The sequence below is a fragment of the Cyprinus carpio genome, chromosome A18 (assembly GCF_018340385.1).
Source record: "Cyprinus carpio isolate SPL01 chromosome A18, ASM1834038v1, whole genome shotgun sequence".
NCBI lineage: Eukaryota > Metazoa > Chordata > Actinopteri > Cypriniformes > Cyprinidae > Cyprinus > Cyprinus carpio.
Window position 1 is genome coordinate 25,749,430 of NC_056589.1, and position 19,449 is coordinate 25,768,878.

The window sequence follows — 19,449 nt, forward strand, 5'->3', positions numbered from 1 at the left end:
TTACAAAGCATTTTCAGTTTTGGCTTTCAGCCAAGTGCAATCAAAATTTTCTTTTTTTGATATGTATTTTTATTTTGGTGCATTATTTTTGCTTTGTTTTCTGATTTTATTTTTCATTTTTCTTCGACTAAAGATTTTAAGTGAAAGCTACTCTGAAGCAACATATGCAGAACATGAATGACACACAGTTAACATCCTCCCAACCATCTACCCCGGAGGGTAAAGGTACTATTATTTTACCCATTTTAAGTTTATTGAAGTTGTGTTCCCACATCATAGCAAGTTTGAATGGGTAAACTTGAAAGACTAACTGTAAACTGTTGAATGAATGAGTGTCACATGCCACTTTGTTTACTTCGAACCGGAAAACGCTCCAACTTTTTGACGCAAGGCCTCATGGGGCGTAGGAAACTTGTGGATAGAATCATCTGCACTGCCGCTTCCCTGATGAAAGGATACTCAGATGCATGAGTCATTAGAGGGAAATGGTTTTTTGTTTTCCGCAAAGCCGCAATCTAACTGTACAATAAAAAACTATTAGTGCGTATTGATTAGTTTATGCCGTGATTTACCTCAGCTCAGACAGGATTATGATGCGCAGTACGGGTAAGTGCTATATATGAGCACAGCTGTAAAGCTCTTTGGGTGGGAGGTTTGGAATACCTCCGAAAAAAAAAACGTCACTCGAGTTTCCCGCTTTAAATTAACAGCATAGCCAAATTTTACAAATATCTAACGTTATATGTCAAAAGCTCTGAAATAGTGGCCTTAACTGTCTTAAATTAACCCTAGAAATGCAATCAAAATCTCTCGTGATTCTTTAGAAATGTTTAGTCCTGCCCATCACCCTCCTGTGTCTCTCTTAATGACATGTGCAGAAATCATTCAGAGACGTGATGTAATTTAGGCCTCATCTCCCAGCACCATACTCAATCCGCTCGGCTCCTGAGTGAAGGATACGATGCGACAATCTAGAACTAGTTACAATCAGCGAGGTCCGTTGATTGTTAAGGGAGCGTTCTAGTTTTTGTACGTCATTGCTTGGTTCACAGCTAACACATTCTAAAAGACGTTGTCCAAACATTTTATTTTGGCTGTGGGTATGCACTGCAGACATTTTAATTCAATAAGTAGAACGCTAGTTGATTATTGATACGACATTCTACGATATAAAACAATAGGATAGCTATACACAATATTATTGTATTAACTGTAAGAAAAGGTAGAATTGTAGTTTTACTTACCCATCCTGACTAATGTTTGATTCTGATTGGTCAGTGGCTGGTGAGTCAAACATTTCTAAATAAAGATTGTGCATGGAACACCATGGAACACTTGCAGTTTAAATCTAGATTAAAGACCCATCTCTTTAACCTGGCTTACACATAACATACTAATACACTTCTAATATCCAAATCCGTTAAAGGATTTTTAGGCTGCATTAATTAGGTCAACCGGAACCGGGAACACTTCCCATAAAACCTGATGTACTTGCTACATCGTTAGAAGAATGGCATTTACGCTCATAATAGTCTGTTTCTCTCTTATTCTGAGGTCACCGTAGCCACCAGATCCAGTCTGTATCCAAGTCAGAGGGTCACTGCAGTCACCCGGATCCAGTATGTATCCAGCCCAGATGGTGGATCCGCACCTAGAAAGGACCTCCACAGCCCTGAAAGATAGCGGAGACCAGGACTAGAGCCCCAGAGACAGATCCCCTGTAAAGACCTTGTCTCAGACGACCACCGGGACAAGACCACAGGAAACAGATGATTCTTCTGCACAATCTGACTTTGCTGCAGCCTGGAATTGAACTGCTGGTTTCGTCTGGCCAGAGGAGAACTGGCCCCCCAACTGAGCCTGGTTTCTCCCAAGGTTTTTTTCTCCATTCTCTCACTGATGGAGTTTTTGTTTCCTTGCCGCTGTCGCCTCTGGCTTCCTTAGTTGGGGACACTTCATTTACAGCGATATCGTTGACTTGATTGCAAATTATTGCACAGATACTATTTAAACTGAACTGAGCTGCATGATGACATCACTGAATTCAATGATGAACTGCCTTTAACTGTCATTTTTTGCATTATTGACACACTGTTTTCCTAATTAATGTTGTTCAGTTGCTTTGACGCAATCTTTTTTGTTTAAAGCGCTATATAAATAAAGATGACTTGACTTGACTTGACTTCTTAATAACCTTGTGCGTTATATACAGTATCTCACAAAAGTGAGTACACCCCTCACATTTCAGCAACCATTTTAGTATATCTTCTCAAGCGACAATACTATATATTTTAGAGTAGTCAATGTGCTGCTTGTATAGCCGTATAGATTTACTATCCTCTGAAAATAACTTAACATACAGCCATTATTGTCAATATAGCTGGCAACAAAAGTGAGTACACCCTAAGTGACAATAAAGCTAGATGTCCTATTCATCATGTTCATGTTTTTTTCAGCTTGACAGGACCATACAAATTTGTGTATCTTGTATTAGAGCAGTTAAGATTTGGTGCGTTGAGTACAGTTCTCTCATACGGACCACTGGATGCTCAACATGGCACCTCATGGCAAATAACTCTCTGAGGATTTAAGAATTAGAATTGTTGCTCTTCATAAAGATGGCCTAGGCTATAGGAAGATCGGTAACACCCTAAAACTGAGTTACAGTACAGTGGCCAGGGTCATACAGAGGTTTTCCAAGATGGGTTCCACTTGGAACAGGCCTCGCAAGGGTCGATCAAAGAAGTTGAGTCCTCGTGCTGTGCATCAGGTGCAGAAGCTGGCTTCAAAAAACAGACGCATGAGTGCTGCTGGCATTGCTATAGAGGCCCGAAATGGAAGGTCAGCTTGTCAGTGCTCAGACCATAGGCCACAAACTGCAACAAGTCAGTTTGCATGGCCGTCTGCATGGTGCTGCTCTGCATGAGTGCGGTTGGTGCTAAACATGGATTCCAACATGTACTGTGACATTCTGAAGCAGAACATGATGCCTTCCCTTCAGAAACTGGGCAGAACGGCAGTTTTCGAACATGATAACAACCCCAAACACCGCCAAGAAGACAACTGCCTTGCTGAGGAAGCTGAAGGTGATGGCGTGGCCAAGTATGTCTCCATACCTGAACCCTATTGAGCAGAAGGTGGAGAAGCACCATGTGTCTAACATCCAGCAGCTCCGTGATATCATTATGGAAGAGTGGGAAAGGATCCTAGCAACAACCTGTGCAGCTCTGCTGAATTCCATGCCCAGGTGGATATTAAAGTAAAGTAGTGCTAGATAACAATGGTGCTCACGCAAAATATTGACACTTTGGACACAGCTTTGAGATGCTCACTTCGGGTGTACTCATTTTTGTTGCCAGCTATATTGACAATAATGGCTGTATGTTAAGTTATTTTCAGAGGATAGTAAATCTATACTTCTATACAAGCAGCACATTGACTGCTCTAAAATATATCCAAGTTTCATTTCTATAGTATTGTCCCTTGAGAAGATATACTAATATGGTTGCTGAAATGTGAGGGGTGTACTCACTTTTGTGAGATACTGTATATTGAGCACAAGTCAACACTGTCATCAATGCCATCGCTTGCTAATACACATGAACTTGAATCTCAGTTTGAACTTTAGCTGCATTGATTTTGTCTCGTTTAACCTCCATTGATTTCTAGTGCTCTGGCTGATTGCCCGTCTCCTTTACACTGCCTCAGCAGAGTAGGGTGCATGCAATCAGATTAAGGACATAGCAGAAACACACATGATCAAATCACAGAACTTCGATCACTAAAATTTTGTGTTACTTGCAACCTTCAATCTGTCAGAAAGGGGAGTCATAAAAGTCTTTTAAAAAGACAGATTCCCTGGGTGCTCTGAGGACCATAGAGACATGTCAAATTATTAAAAGGAAACAGATTTTATTCACTTTGAATGCTTATATAAGAGGACAGGAGACATTAGCCCAGTGAGTCACATGAATAAACACAAGTGCATCATGAACATACATTATTTGGCGATCGCTACAGTAATAACATTTCCAAGAACACGCAGAGTAAACAGTCTCTCACAGCAGGTCCAGACTCAGGAGTGAGAGCATACATTACAGTCCCCTTAGAAGTAGAATACAGTGAGGAAAACAAAACAAAATCAACTGAAATGTCAAATGTGATATTTGGAATGCAAACTTTGTATAAATATAACATCATTGGTTTTCAACATTGGTTGGCTAAGAGGAGAACATAATGTAGTTCATGGAGAGTCACAGTCTTCACAGTCATGTGTGGACACAACTGCAGTGGAACAGGGACATTGTTTGTGGCTACTGACGGTCGTCATTAAAGCTTCAGCGAAAAGCAAAATCAAGCATGCATCTTAGTACAAACCTACATTAGCAGCACACTCTATTTCCTCAACAATTAGACCCAGTACATTTAGTAGAACAAACGATAAGATAAGAAACAAAATCAAAAGAGATAACCAGACAAAAAAAAAAGGCCAGACATGGAGACGCAAACTATGTAATCTCCACCTCTATAATACAAACCTCAATGGCTGCACAACAGTGCTGTCCCATATCCTCAGAGTAAGCTTTCTGTTTTTTGTTTTGTTTTTATTTTTTGGTTCTCTGGTTGTTTCATAAATGAGGTCAGAAATGTTCTAATAAGTTAGCTAAAACAGTTTTCTCATAGCTGGCTCTGAAAAGATTACCATTCCTTAAAAACAGTAATATTTTCTAAAGTATAAAGTTTTTTTCTATCCTTTGTACGCACCAATGGTAAGACTACTTTATCTTTGGATTTTCCATTAAAGCAATACTGTAAGTTATTATGGTTTCATAATATCATCACTGTAATTATTGTTAGTCATGGCAAGTGCAGAAATGTTAAGAAATAAAACACCATGTAGTGAAGGAGAAATTAAAAAGAATTACTGCCTTAAAAGTGAAATTACAGTATTGAAGGCAAAAGAAGAAAAAAATAAAATAAGTGCACAATCGAAATGTTCTGTTTAGAAGACAACAAAAATAGAAAATATCTTATAGATGTGCATTGATCTAATTCATACACAGATAGGGTCTTTCAACCTGGCTCAGTGCAGGAGAGGAAGTTGGTTGTACAGTGACAATTTTCAACAGCATTAGAGGGTAAATGCTATGTTTTAACATTAGCATGTCTAAACAGCCTCAAGTGTCTTTGACTGGGACAATACAAAAGTTAAATATGCAAGTAATTTGCTTTAACCTAACATACAAATAAGTCATTTGAATTTAACAATCTACGTAACACCAAAATGTTCATACATGTATCTATTATTAACACAAAATGTTTTTGTTTTTTTGTCATTTTTCAAAAAGAAAAAAAGCTAAATGATATTTTTCCACAATTTACAACAGTCTGCAATACACTTTGTGTCCGGACAAGTACATGTCCAAGAAAAAGAAAAAGAAAAAAAGAACATCTACTAGCTTAGTTGCAATTTCAGGACTTTGAAAACAAATCAGAATTGGACGTTTTCATTCATTACACATTTCTTTTGGGCTTCATATATTTTCTATTGGTATGTCTTGTAACAGAACAAAATTGAGAGCTGTTGACCTGAGAGAAGACAACATCAAAATACATTACATCACTTCATTAAGCCAATAATATAATATCTTAACACTTGACAGGGCAAAAAATAGTGTTGGTGTTTTATGAGTGTCTGTTATAACATACGCATTATAAACAGACTTTTGGTTAGTTAGGTAATCATGAAACCATCTTAGGTTCTTCACCAGTCTTTAGCTGTGCACCCTTTAGTTTCCAAACACTTTACATATACTCAAGTTTTAGTTAAAAACCAGCATATTGAAATGGAAAAAAACATTCTACTGACACTTGTTTTTGGTTACAAGCACTGTTAATGCAAGTGGGATCCTACAGGATTCAGTCCTTTTAAAACAGTCTGCTTAACTAATTCTGGGTCATAGCTTTCTCCAAGTGTAATCTACAATGGAGACATTTTGTTCAACTTTCCTCCTGTTTTTTTTTTTTCTTTTTTCGGTGGAGTCTTTTCTCAGGCTGTGTCCAAGCCATAAAAACAATGGTTATGGAAGGCATCAAACCTCTTGCTCCAATATATTATGTTGAGTATTGTCCATCCTCTGACTCGTTGCTGTCACAATGCCCATCTACAGAGTCAATTGTTTTTACGTGACAAGTCTTTGCAGGGGTTTCCAGGCTTGAGGTAACATTTGAAGGCGAAAGAACATGATGTGAGGGAGTAGCCGGTGAGCTTTGAGAAGCCTCAGGTAAAACTGAAGTCAGGGGTGAGCTTTGGAGACGTCTATCGGGCTGGTCAGAATTGGTTGGGTTAGGGATGGAGGTTGCAGAAGGAGTCCCTAAAGAAGACTGGGCAGTTGTAGAAGGTCTCTGTTCACTGGATGGGTTTGACTGAGAGGTAGATGAGGGATTGATATGAGGTAATCGAGGAGAAGCATGCTCTTTGGCATTCAGTCTCTCTGCCACTCTTTGTATATGCTGAGGGTACTCCAGATGTTTGATGAGCTCTGCATTCCCAGTAAGAGACACCTCACAGGCGAGACAGTCAAAAAGATGACCATCCTTGCCTTCTGTTCTACACTCTGTTTTGGAGACAATACACTGGCTTAGAAGAAAGTTATTGTCCACTTCTGGCTGCTTAGTGTTGACAGCGTTTATGAAGGGGGGATCTGTGCTATTGGGTGTGCCTTGCTTCTTGTCATGTTTGGATGAAACTGCGTCCTCTGCATTGAGGCGAGCAGAGATTTGGCTAGGTTTTGGTTTCTCTGGTAGCTGCACTAACTGTTTCTGTTGCAGCTGCAGTCTTTGTTGCATCAGTGCACCCTGCAGATTTTGTTGATATTGCTGGAGAATGGAGCCCGGGGACAGCCCCATCAGAGCCTGTGGCAAGACTGGACCATATGGGAACATGCTATCCATGCCAAATATGGGCTGCAGAAGGCCTCCAGATATAGTTGTGGGTATATGGGGAGAAAAAAGTGGAGGGAAGCCGGGCATCAGACAGGGCAGGAGGGGACTAGGGAGCAGAGCAGGATGGTCAGTTTTCATTGCTGCATGAAGAGCTTGTAGCTGAGTTGGTTCCATGGCATACTCTCTTCCATTATTTGTAGTAGATACTGTTGGTCTGGAAGAGTCTGACTTTTCTTTACTTTTGCGAGAAGAATTTGCACGATTAGCATTTCCCTCAGGAGTACTGTCAAGCTTGTTTGTGAGAATCCTGTTACTCTCAGTATCATTTTCTTTGGGAAACTGGAGTTCTTGTTCCGTGGTCTTTGGGGTCAAGACAGAGTTGGTTGTGCTCACTACATCTTTGTCATCCATAGCTGATATGGCAGAAGAGGATGTCGTAGTTGGCTTGCAAGTCAGGTCATGTACAGGAGGGTCACTGGCACCTTCTATAATAATGAATGCATAAAAGAAGTAAGGATTACTAAAGATCAGAATTTTGGTAAGTGAATTAATTTTAAAAAATACAGTGTAGGTTAGCCACATACCTGTTTTTATGGAAGAAAAATCTTCAGTCATTGTGCTGCTACCACCTGCCATTCTTGCAGTGGTCTGCATCTGCAGACTTGAGTACACTGAAAACGGGCTCAGACAATGAAGGGCAGTTTGGTTAAGGCCTACTGAGCTCAGTATATCTTGTGGTTGGACAAATCCCAGACCATCACTTGTCTTTTTTAGATGATCCACCTCTTGCTGTGCCATCAGCTGAAGAGTAGATACTGATCCTAAATATTCCTTGTCCCTCTCCATCTGGCCACCCAGGGCCTCCTTAACTTTAGCAAGATGTTGCTGGGAGAAGACGTGGTCACGAATAGACAAGCAGCTGCTGTATTTAACAGAGCAAAGAGTACACTCTGTCTTAGGTCTATCAATAGAAGTACTCTCTGTGCCAAATTGCTTTGCAAGGCTAAGCTTGGCCTTTTTCTCCTTGGCACGAGCATTCTGAAACCACACCTGAACAACCCTCTTGGCAAGTCCAATGTCATTCCCCAAGACTTTACATTCAAGCATTGTTGGGGTTTTATAGTCACTAAAGCAGGCTTTGAGCACTTTCACCTGCAGGTTGGTCATTTGAGTGCGGTTTCGTTTTTGGTTGTGTCTGTCATTATCAAAGCTCTGACTGTTGGAGCTACCAGGGCATGGTGAAGCTGGATCAGCCAGGCTGGAATTTTCACTGTAATCTAAGACTAAATCATTATCAAAATCTTTAGCATTAAAACTCATTGCAGGGCTAACCAATCCAGAAGACATCTTTTCATCACTTTCAGAAGAAGCCTCTCTTTCAGTGCTGGGAGACATGTGGTCAATACTGCCATGTTTAGCCTCTAGAGAGTCATTTCCTTCATCAGTGGTATGGTCATGGGCCATGTTTGTTTTAGTGTCACAGTTATTCAGCTTGCTTTGTTCAAAATTTTGATAAACTGACATGGAAGGCATCTCAAAATCTTCCATACCCTCACCTATAAAAGGTTTTGGGCTCAGACGCTGCTGATGTGAAGACAGGTCCATGCTTTTGCATGCTGTAGAGTCATCAGTGGAGTTCAAAAACTGAGAATAATTGGCAAAATCAAAGAGTTCAGATTTGATTTGAGAACCTTCCTGATCTTGAGTCATATTAGGTATTGCCATACTACAGCCTGCATTCTTAGCTTCATGCCAGTGACGTGAACGTATATGGGCAGCAAGAGCAGTCTGTGCTTTAAAGAGAGCCCGACAGAATGGGCAGCGACGATGGATTTGAGATGGACCCAGTGCCCGAAATTGGCCTTTCCTCTCACGAGCTCGGGTGTTCTGGAACCAGACTTGAACCACTCGTTTCTTAAGACCAACCTCGTTGGAGATATGGTCAAGCATCTTGCGTGTTGGATTGGAGTCCAAAAGATATTTCTGATATAATACCTCTAGCTGCTCTGGTGTTATAGTGGTCCTCATACGTTTGTCTCTCTGGGGTTCCTCCCTATTATTTTCCCAGTCATTTTCCAAAGAACTCAATCCTGCTTTCTCTTCAAGTTTCCTCTTCAGAGAGTTTATGGTTGAATCGGGAATGGTGGTCACTGCGGGTTGATTTGCCACTATCTGGGAAATTGTTCCTGAAAGCAAATGCCTTGCAAGTAGAGGATTAGCAGGATCAAACAGCATAATAGGCATGTCTACAGGACGGTCTAGGAACTGTGAGGTGGGAAAGTAACTTTGGGCAAGGAAGTGCATATGCTGGTGCTCTTGCCAATGTTCAAATGAGGGGAAGCTCAATTTGCATTGGATGCAGTGGTAAGGGCTCATATCCTGGGCTGGTTTCTGTTGCTGTTGTTGCTCAGTTGAAGGAATATCCAAAGGACTAATTATAGTTTGGGAGCTCTTTGATGGAGATGGGCTTGTTTCAGATGTGCAGGAAATCTGTTGTTGCTTAGGAGGTGGGTGAGAGGGAATCTCTGTGCTTACATTTTGGTTCTCTTCACAGAGAGGCTTTGGCTGCTGCATTCTTTTCTCTAATTCCTCAAGCTCGGAGTTGATACTAACAGCCTGTTTAGGGTCAGAGGATGCTTCATTTGTTTGTTTATGCTCTCCAGTAAGATTTGATGTGTGCATATGCTCAGAATCAGTGAACTTCACATTAGTACTAGACACAGATGAACTGGAGGGGCTTGTGCAGGAAGCTGGTTGTGTAAAGCAAGAGGGTCCAGGTATTGGACTATGACACTCAGTCTTAAAATCTACTTCAGTTTCATTCAGATCATTCTGCATTTCCTCCTCATCATCTTTGTAACACTGCTCTTTTTGGTGATTAATAAGATCAAAAATGCGCTGAAAAACTATGTTGCATTTCTTACACTGGAAATTGTTGTTGGAAGTACGAAAGTAGCGGTCATTAGAGAGGTCTCGACGTTCACTATCCTTCCCTCCCTCTCCTTGGTTCTCATAATTCTTCCGAGCTTTCTGTCTGGCATTTTGAAACCATACCACAATCACGCGGGTAGAGAGATTAAGCAGATTGGACAGTTGTTCAAACTCATCATCTTTGGGGTATGCATTGGCATCAAAAAAATCCTGCAATACTCTTAGCTGGTAGTCAGTAAACCTGGTTCTTGAGGACCTCTTACTCCCATAAATCTCTTGTCTTGGTTGTTCAGGAGATGGTGGTCTAGAATCCATCTTTACATCTTCCAGTGTTGTGATGGGAGGGTTACTAAAGTTATAGGGAGAATCCTTGTTGCGTTGGCGTTCTTTGAATAGAGTGTTCCGAAACCAGTGCTTTATGACCTTGTGTGGCAAATCAGATTTGTTGGCCATCTCATGGATTTGGTCCTCATTTGGAGAATTGTTGATATCAAAATACAGACGCAGGATTCTAAGCTGGTCATCTGTGATTCTGGTTCGAGGTCTTTTACTTTGTTGCTGTAACATGGCTGGATTTAATTGCTGTTGATAAAACTGTGACAAATCAGGAGTCAATTCAGCCTCCACTGGGGGCAGATGGACAGGAACCTGAGGAGTCAAACCTTGCAAAGTTATGGGAGGCATTAGGAGTGGGGGGAAGAGTGGTAGTTCCATGGGTAAGGGAATTTGAGCTAATGGAGACTTAACTTGAGGAATGGAGACAGTAGAGGGAGTAGCACTGAGTGTAGAGGCAGGAATAATTGGTTGTACAGGTTGTTGTTGTTGTTGTGGCTGCTGCACTGAAGAATTTGGAATCACAGGAGGGTTAGGAGAAGGGGATGAGACAGGGGAAGCATCTGGAGTTGCAAGTCTCAAAGGGAAGAGTTTGTCATATTGCTCCCTGTAGTCTTTGGCAAATTTCTCCAACGACTTGATAGGGAATATGGAATGATGAATTTGCTCGTTATGGCTCTTTAATATCAGTGCATTTGAAAAAAGCTTCCCACAAGACTCACACTCTAACTTCTTCTTATCTTCCGAATGACCCACCTCTTCAGTGTCAGACACATCCCTGCCATTTGGTATTGGCTCAGTAAGATTTTTCTGATATCTCTGCTTATCTTCATTGTATTGCATGACTAACTCAAAACCAATGTTTTCAAGCAGTGCCTTTGAAGCATTCCCGGATGCATCATGGGCTATTCTGGGTGGAAGAAACTCACCAAAACCCTCCCCACTGGTTGACATCTCTTTGTTTAGGACTTCATTTTCTTGAGTTTTAGGACCATGTGTTTTTTCACTGATGCCTACATTATCAATTTCCTTTGATTCTTCATTACTGTTCTGTCCATCTACATCCTTCTCACATGGTGGATCATTTGTCAGTTTCTGTTCATCCAGCTCTTCATTTTGTTTCTGTTTAGAACAATATTTTGGGACATCTTTTTTGGAAGACTCTGCAATATCCTCATTTACAGTAGGCTTTATTGTGCTTACATTTAGCCCAGAGCCTTTAAGGTTTACCTCTGGATTCATGCGGAACTCTCCTCCTGGAATAAGAAAAGGAAGAAGCAATTGCTGTTGCTGCTGCACTGGAAGAAGAGCTTCTGTTGCCATAGGAAAAGGGTGTAAAAGTGCAGGATTGAATAAATGGGACTGAATAAGAGCAGCCTTTTTTTGGAGCTCTTGGTGGAGATGGACTTGAGCCTGGGCTAACTGCTGTTGTTGTTGTTGTAATGACATCTGTTGTTGCTTGGTAGCTGAATCAATCATGTTTACCAACTTGTTTCTCAAGTCAGATGTTGAAGGATGACTGGTGTCTGGGTTTGCAGGTATGCCTTTGAGTTCAGTGTTTTGTTGGTGGCTTAGACCAGCATTGTTCATGGCTGCAGGAGTGTTGGACAATGCCTTGCCTGGGGTAGGGCCAACAGATTCAGAACTAGAAGCAGATGAATCAAGCTTGGATGCACGAGCTTTGGTCTGGTGCAAGACAGAACGCATATGAATCTCTAAGGTTGAACTCTGACTATATGCTACATGGCAAATACTACATTTAAATGGTTTTTGGTCTGCATTGTTGACAGGTTCTTGCAAGCCAGTTGACGTGTCCTGCAGAGAACGTTTAAGTTTGTGTAAGTGTGAGACCGAGTTGTAGTGAACCAAGAGAATATTCTTCTGGGTGAAAGATTCCTTGCAAACCGTACATTTGAAAGGCCTTGACGGATCCAAAAATTTCTCAAATGTGATATTCTGACCTTTTCTAAGAGGAAAAACAGGCTGTTTAGGGTCACATTCAACATTATCTTTAACCAAACTTGAATCATTGTCTGTAGGACTTAGTTTTTCCTCCAAATCACATTCTTCATCATCTTTCATCCCAGTTTCTTCTGGCAATCCCTCCTCTTCACCAAAAGTCTGGTCTCCACAGATCAGGGTCTCACCATTCATCATTAAAACACCATAAAGCTGCTGTATCTGGGTTTCACTTAGCTCCAGGTGGCTTGTCTCAAGGTGTTTCCGAAGGGCCTGCATTGTACGAAAACTGCGTTGACAGAGGCAGCACATGGTCGCAGCCCTGATAGCATGGTACCGAGAATGCAGCTGCAACTTTTCAGGGGTTTTGAATGCTAGGCTACATTGATTACACCGGTACTTGTAAATGTGGCGATCAGATATTGCTGTTTGAGATTTCTGGCTATGGAGCTGGTTAAAGTGTGTCTGGAGTGCACTTGAGGATGTAAAGACTTTGTTACAGCCTTTCTGCCAACAAGGAAAAGCAGCGTTGTTCTCCTTTGTGGATTCTGCATCTTCTGACGGTTGTTTATAGATTTTTGCTGCCTCCAAGTGAGTTATTGTACCTCTCTCAGGTTCAGCATCGGTTGAAATTTCTAAAGAAAAAAGAGAAAAAGGATCATTGTGAATATATCATTAAGCAAAATTTAATATAAAAAAAATCTTGTCATAAATCCTGTATATTAACTGTTGATCTTATTTAAAATTATGACAAATAAAGAACCATGCTCAACCTAGATAACAAATAAAAACAAACAAATAGTGAGATTTATACTAACCATCCAGTCTCGTTGTTTCATTAGCATTTATCGGCGTGTGCACCGATAAAAACATCTTCTCTGGCAGCACGTCTGAAGCAATCACCTGATCACAAGGGGAAAAAAGAAATCATAATAGGTTTGATAAATCCATTTTGTGGATTAATTAATCCACAAAATCTCATTATTAAGTCATTTGATCGTTATCTCTGAAAATGATTGGTCATTATGCTGTGTTCCTGCTACATGTGTGCATTAACGATGCATCATGCCAGAGAATAGACCCTTAACTTCAGATGGCAAAATGGAATCGCAGTCATGAACCAACACTTAAAGGAGTTCAAAGGTTAAGTATGAATGGAAGCCATCTTTGGTCTGTGACAACACAATTAGCTAACTTTGGAAGTCAAAAAAGCCAGTATTTATCTCCCTCTCCTTCTCTCCTTCTGTACCCACTCAAATTTAAAATGTGTAAATCAATGCAACTTTAAGGGGGGAGTGGGAGGGAGAGCAACCAAACAAAATGGCTGCTATTTCCATCACAAAGCACACCATTTCAGCAAAGTGCTGTATTAAAGGGACATGAAGAAAGCACACAAGTCCTCTTCAAGGTCACATTTAATTTAGAACATAATTACCAGGCACGGTTCATAACGAAAATCACCTAGCACTGGCTCAGAACTAATGAAGCACAATTATTTTCATTACTGTACTTCAGTTCAGCTGGGGAAGGGGGTGAGGAACGCAAAGTGCCGAAGAGAGAAATCAAGAGAGATGGCAGAACAGAGGGCAAGGAAGAACAAGAAAGATGGAAGAGGGGAGAATACATGAATGGAAAGAAAGACAGAAAAGCCTTTTACGCTAGAGAAAGCACTCAGCGCAAGCTGACTGAATTGGCAAAAAATGTCCAACCTTTCAGAAACAGTGAGGCATGTCTGCTTGGAGCTCAAACAAGCTCTGTGTGCATTAGTATCAATTTATATTCTGCAGATAAAAAAAGCTAATTTTAATATTCATTGGATCTGAGGCAGCTACCTCTCCCTTCCCCCAACTCAATGTCGTTACTTGTCTCCGTTCGCTCGTGCTGGAGTCACTGAGGGCCTAAACACCCTCTGCACATGCACATTCACAATGTGCTAGCCATTTTCTTGCATAAATAGTTTTTTTTACACCATATATAAAAATAGTGGTCAACTTATGTTTTTTTTTTTTATATATCTAGAAAGCAGCATGGCTTATAATTATAGCAAATAAGATATACACAAAATAGCACAATTTAAACAAACAGTATGCAGTATTTACTAAAACATAATTCTCAATTAATCTCAAAATATCAGATGATTATTTGGCCTGCCCCAACAACAACAAAAAATCCTTAAAACCAAATACATTTACAAATAGATTTTGTTTTATTTGAATATTTGTAGATTTCCCTATGTGGTTTAAAATACTTGATTCAAAAAATATTGTTGTAAAAAAAAAAAACTTTATATATTAAGTTATTTATATATTAAGTTATTTTGTTTCAGGGGAGTTTCGATGTTTTTACTAAGAAACTTTTTTGCAGTGAAGATTGTGGCTGGAATGGACCTTTGTTTTGTTTAAAATCTCTGGTTGCTTTATTTCTTTTCAAAATCACAAACTATACATTTGTACAAAAAAAAAAAATCTAAATATACATAATACATGCATACTGTTTCTTTTTTCCCCCCTCACCGTACTGATGAGCTTCTGAGTACAGTCTGCAGTGACACTGTGCAGATGTGTGAGGTGGGTACGCAAGAGGGCAATACTGTGCAGTGTGTCTTGGCACAGTGGGCAGCGGACCACAGGCTGAACTGCGTGCTGATTCATCACATGACTCCTTAGACGCTCAATATCAGTATGATGGAACTGACAGAATGGACACTGCCGCATCTGAATGAGAGAAAAACAGAAATACTTACAAAAGGTACAATAATTACATACTGTTTTGTGGTATCCAATTCTTTTAAATAATTTTAGGCTTTGTTTTGTTGCTGTGCTCAATGGTAGAGTGATGTATCAGATATGCAGTGGTATAAAATGAATTATGTTTTTCTTATGTAAATAATAATATGGTATGTAGCATCAGTGGTTTTAAAGAACTTTAAAAAACAGTATCATGTTACATTTAATAAAAATGAATGCAGAGCATGTTGCAGCAGACCTCTTCCTGTATTCGTGGCCGTTTGCAGGGAGAGGGCTCAACTGACTCGTCAGATCCAGATAAAGGACGCTTAGGACTGCAAGACAACTCATTTTGCTCCACCTCCATTTGAATAAATCCTTCTATGAGTAGAAGCAGCAAACAGAGATCATTTAGAAAGGGTGCACATTGTTGCACATTATTTACAACAGTAAGCTTATTGTGAAACAGTGGTTCCCAATTGGTTATCATGGACAGCAGGGAAAACAACAATGCAAAATGCAAATTATAATATTTGTCTGATAATATTAATAAGTTACTGTGTTGGATTTTAAACAAGAAGATAAATAACAAGATAAACAATACATCTAATGCAATATCTGGGTATTGAAGAAATATCAAACGAAAAACCACTGTTGCAAGCTTTTTTTTTTTTTTTTTTTTTTGGCAAGATATTTTGTTAAGGACCTGATTTTTTCTCCGTTCTGTCTCCATTGGTATTTCTGTCTTCCTGGTTAGCTTTAGCCTCAGTGGAAGAGTCCATTCCATTCTGATCTCCTGAAAGCAAAAAAATATATAAAAAAAATCAGAGAGTGCATCACATTTGACAAATTCACTATTTGATTTACTAGGTAACTGGACAATGCATAAAATCTTTTGTGTTAAAAATATTTTTGTTTTACATTAGCACATGTGCTATTGTAAAACAAGGTTGAATGCAGGATCAAAATCAAACCTATAGGGGTCAGTCTCAACTAGTTTGGAGAGACCCAACCAACCTGCTCTGATATATTAACAAAAACAGACCGACACAATACAGTAATAATGCACACCATTTCCTTTCGGTTCACACAAAAGTTAAAATTATTGATCCTCTACAGCAAAACATACAAAGAGAGATACAAGAAAAGAAAATCAGGAGGAAGGGTTAGTCAACAGCATCAGCAAAGCTTCATTTAAACTGTGGGGATTTTAAAAGTTACATGAGGAAGATAATGTAGAAGAGGTCAGGAGGGTCACACACAAAGAGTCCATTTCAAAGCACAAATTGGCGAACAATGCTGCAATGACAGGCTTAAAGTTATCTTTATACAATAGGTCTCTGCACTGTGCTCAGTTTGAGTCTGTTGTACTAGTTTTTATCTTTTCTTGCTATTTTTTTCTGAAAACTGAACTGTCTGTATATCTAAAACATGTTGGATGACATTTACTGGCATTATTTTGACAACAGCTTTCAGTTTTGGCTTGTTATTTTTTAATCTTGCCGATGACTCTACAATCAAAAAGAATCCAGAGAGTTGGAAATTCAAAAAGCGCAATGACACTGTTGTTCTTTTGCAGCATCTAAAAGCTTCAGTCGAGCTCCGTAGGTACAAAACACACAGCCTCGGGACACACTAAACCAGATACCCCATTCAACACCCTCCCTCCCTCTCCTCATCCTCTTCTCTCTTGCTTTCTGCCTTTCTGCTTTCTTAGCAGAGTGATTGTTCTGCTACATGGGGGAAGGGAAAATAAGAACAGAGTTGATTTGGGTGGATTTTGGGAAGGCGGGGGGGAACAGAGTTGATTTGGGTGGATTTTGGGGGGGGGGGGGGAAACATGAAAAAAAAATGCATGAGGGTCGTCATAACAGACCAATCAAAGGCAGGCTGAGGTATCTTCTGGTGGTTCTTTGAGAAGGTGATTATGACGGAGGGTGAGAGAGCGAGCGAGAAAGGCCATCTGAACACCAATTATCCTGACAGACACGCTATTGATTTCCTATCAAACCAACACACCCATAAACACAGAACACATAACCTGAAACTGTCAAATCCGCTCTAGTTACGACCGTCCCATTTAGCCCTCTCGCTCAGTCATTCTCTCAAAGTCACACACACCGCTTTGAACCCGACCAAAAATATTAGTCTATTGTTGAGCATCTCTCACAGGGAAAATCACAACAAAGAAGCTTAGGAATTAAAAAAATAAATAAATACATCAATGAACAACAGCAACTAAATATACATAGGAATGAAGGAAATTGTTACATTACAGTCACATTCAAATCAAACAGACAAAAATAGCAAATTATACATTTCATGCAAAACAGTACAACTCAATTCTGTGAATTTGTAATGCATCTGAATTTAACCAAATTTACATGTGAACAGGTGTTTTTTTTTGTTTTGTTTTACCTGCAATAAATCAGAGTAATTATCAAATATTTTAATTTTGAAGCTGCATTCAAAACCACTTCAAAACCTAAAGGGGGGGGGGGGGGGGTTGCATTCACTCTGATTCTGTGTGCACTTCTTTCTGCATGTACGTCTTGGACAAAACAGATGGCCGTGGCTCAGTGTGGTGAGGTCATTTCGGCCAGTAATGAAGTGATCAGATGCACCCACACATGCTAACACACTCCAGGCGCACACTCAACACACACTTCATCAGCACTTCCTTCTCGTCCCAGGGATCAATATACAAATGCTCAGCAGCATTGATCCAGTATTGATTATAAATTAGGCAATGCCCTGGTGTTCCCAAAGAGATCAATAACCAGCCATTCAGCTGCGGCACTCCAGCAGGTCGGAAGCAGCGCTGATCCAGTGTTCCTACAGGTTCAAATTCACACTGAAACAGCTACTCAACTCTCACTCTCTGACTTTAGCATTGATTGTACATGACACACTGGCTGTTAACCTTTTCTTGTACCATGCGTGTCACCATTTCTACTCATTGCTAATATAATACTAATATACTGTATTTCATGATTCATGATTTTTTCCCCAATGTTTAGGATTTCTACATTTCTATTTACAATATTAAGAAACACCTGTCAGTCTTTAAGAATCTATATCAGGCCTTTTCTGTGCCTTTCCTTTAAAATGTTAATTGGAGAATGTTAATTAACTCATGCCTTGTTAGCGGGTTGCACCTTTATTGGCTGCATTGACTGGCTAACCCTCTAGTTTAGCCTCTTTCTTGCAAGTGAAGATGTTACAAATGTGATTATTGGCAAGTCAATTAACAAAATCAATTCCTACCATTCTGTACAAAAAGCACAACACTGATTCTCTCTCTCTCTCTCGCACACAAATGCATAAGTACATACACATTCAAACAGGCTGGGTGCCAAGGTCAGGCTATTGTTCAGCTCATTAGCTGAGCTTATTCTGTGTTAGAACTAAATGTTAACTGCCTCCACCACTCGGTTTTCTCAATTACCCCAGTGTAAATATCTGCCCTCTTCTCTTTCTGTTTTTTGCATGTCTGTCAGCTCCTCCTCCTCTGTTGTTCTGTTGTGTGTTTTAGAGCCTTGAGCATCATGAGCACAACACACAAGGGACAGTTAAGTCTTTTGATTTGGGTTTTAAGGATTTCTCCCTGCCTTTTTTCCCTAAAATTAATCTAGCATCAAAAGCCTGTGTTCTGCTTATGAGTGTGTTGGATTCTGCTTATTTTCCTCCCCTGAAAAGTGACTTTAAACTAACTGGTTTGAAGAGACAGTTTTTGGTGCTTTGCAAAACCCTTGAAGGTAACCCAGTTTTCCATATCCAAAGTCATTTACAATTCACAAAGCGACTGTGCATGTGTGTCTCATACCATTTTCTTGAGCAGGGCTTTTTCGGATTGTAAAGATGGCACCAAGCTCCTCCTCATCCTGCAGACCCTTCTGGATTCGCTGTAGTCTGAGCAGCCCCTCCCCTCTCTGGTGGTTCAATGAATGGGAGTGCTGCACTAAAGAAAGGCTGTTCTGAGTGGAGAAATCACACAGCACACAGTGCAGCCAGACATCTTCAGACTCCACTCCATCCAGCTGCTGCAAATACTGAGAGAAAGTGAAGATAAACATTAAAGGTATGCATGTTTGAGAGTGAAATGAAAGGAAGGAAATAAGAAAAGAAGTTAAATCAATTTATAAAACACTGTTATACTTCATCCAGCTCACATTTCAACACCAGTAAATAACATACTCAAGTACTTTAACTTAAGCCATATATTGACCATGTAGTCATAAATGATCAATATGTGGCTTCCTCTTATGTGGACAGCACAATAAAGATCAATGCAGGATCAATACAACCCTGTAAAACACCTATGTAGATGTTACTTAACATGCTTTGCTCAAATAAACATTAAATCTCTCCCTCTGTCTGAGGTCTGGTGAAAGCTGAGCAGACAGATTCAAAGAAAAAGAACCCTGTGAAACATCACATGCACACACTAAGACACAAAAGCACATACACACAACCACGGTGAGAAACACCAGTCCACTTGTTTTACAGAACTCTAAACTGATTAGAGATGTGCTGAGTTAATGGACTACATTAG

The 19,449-nt window shown here is 40.0% G+C and overlaps 1 protein-coding gene across 2 annotated transcripts in view; it reads right to left on the bottom strand.

Annotated features, from left to right (window-relative positions):
• Positions 1 to 5,959: 5,959 nt before the first annotated feature.
• LOC109110531 (zinc finger homeobox protein 3-like) overlaps positions 5,960 to 19,449 on the bottom strand; it is a 32,989-nt gene continuing 19,499 nt past the window's right edge. For both annotated transcript variants that reach the window (XM_042775651.1, XM_042775650.1), the window contains exons 3-9: positions 18,721 to 18,946; positions 15,601 to 15,690; positions 15,154 to 15,275; positions 14,682 to 14,882; positions 12,987 to 13,071; positions 7,530 to 12,803; positions 5,960 to 7,430 (exon numbers count right to left, since the gene is read on the bottom strand). In XM_042775651.1, the coding sequence (XP_042631585.1) occupies positions 6,115 to 7,430; positions 7,530 to 12,803; positions 12,987 to 13,071; positions 14,682 to 14,882; positions 15,154 to 15,275; positions 15,601 to 15,690; positions 18,721 to 18,946 (7,314 nt within the window). In that variant the 3' untranslated portion in view covers positions 5,960 to 6,114. The remainder of the gene's footprint in view (positions 7,431 to 7,529; positions 12,804 to 12,986; positions 13,072 to 14,681; positions 14,883 to 15,153; positions 15,276 to 15,600; positions 15,691 to 18,720; positions 18,947 to 19,449) is intronic.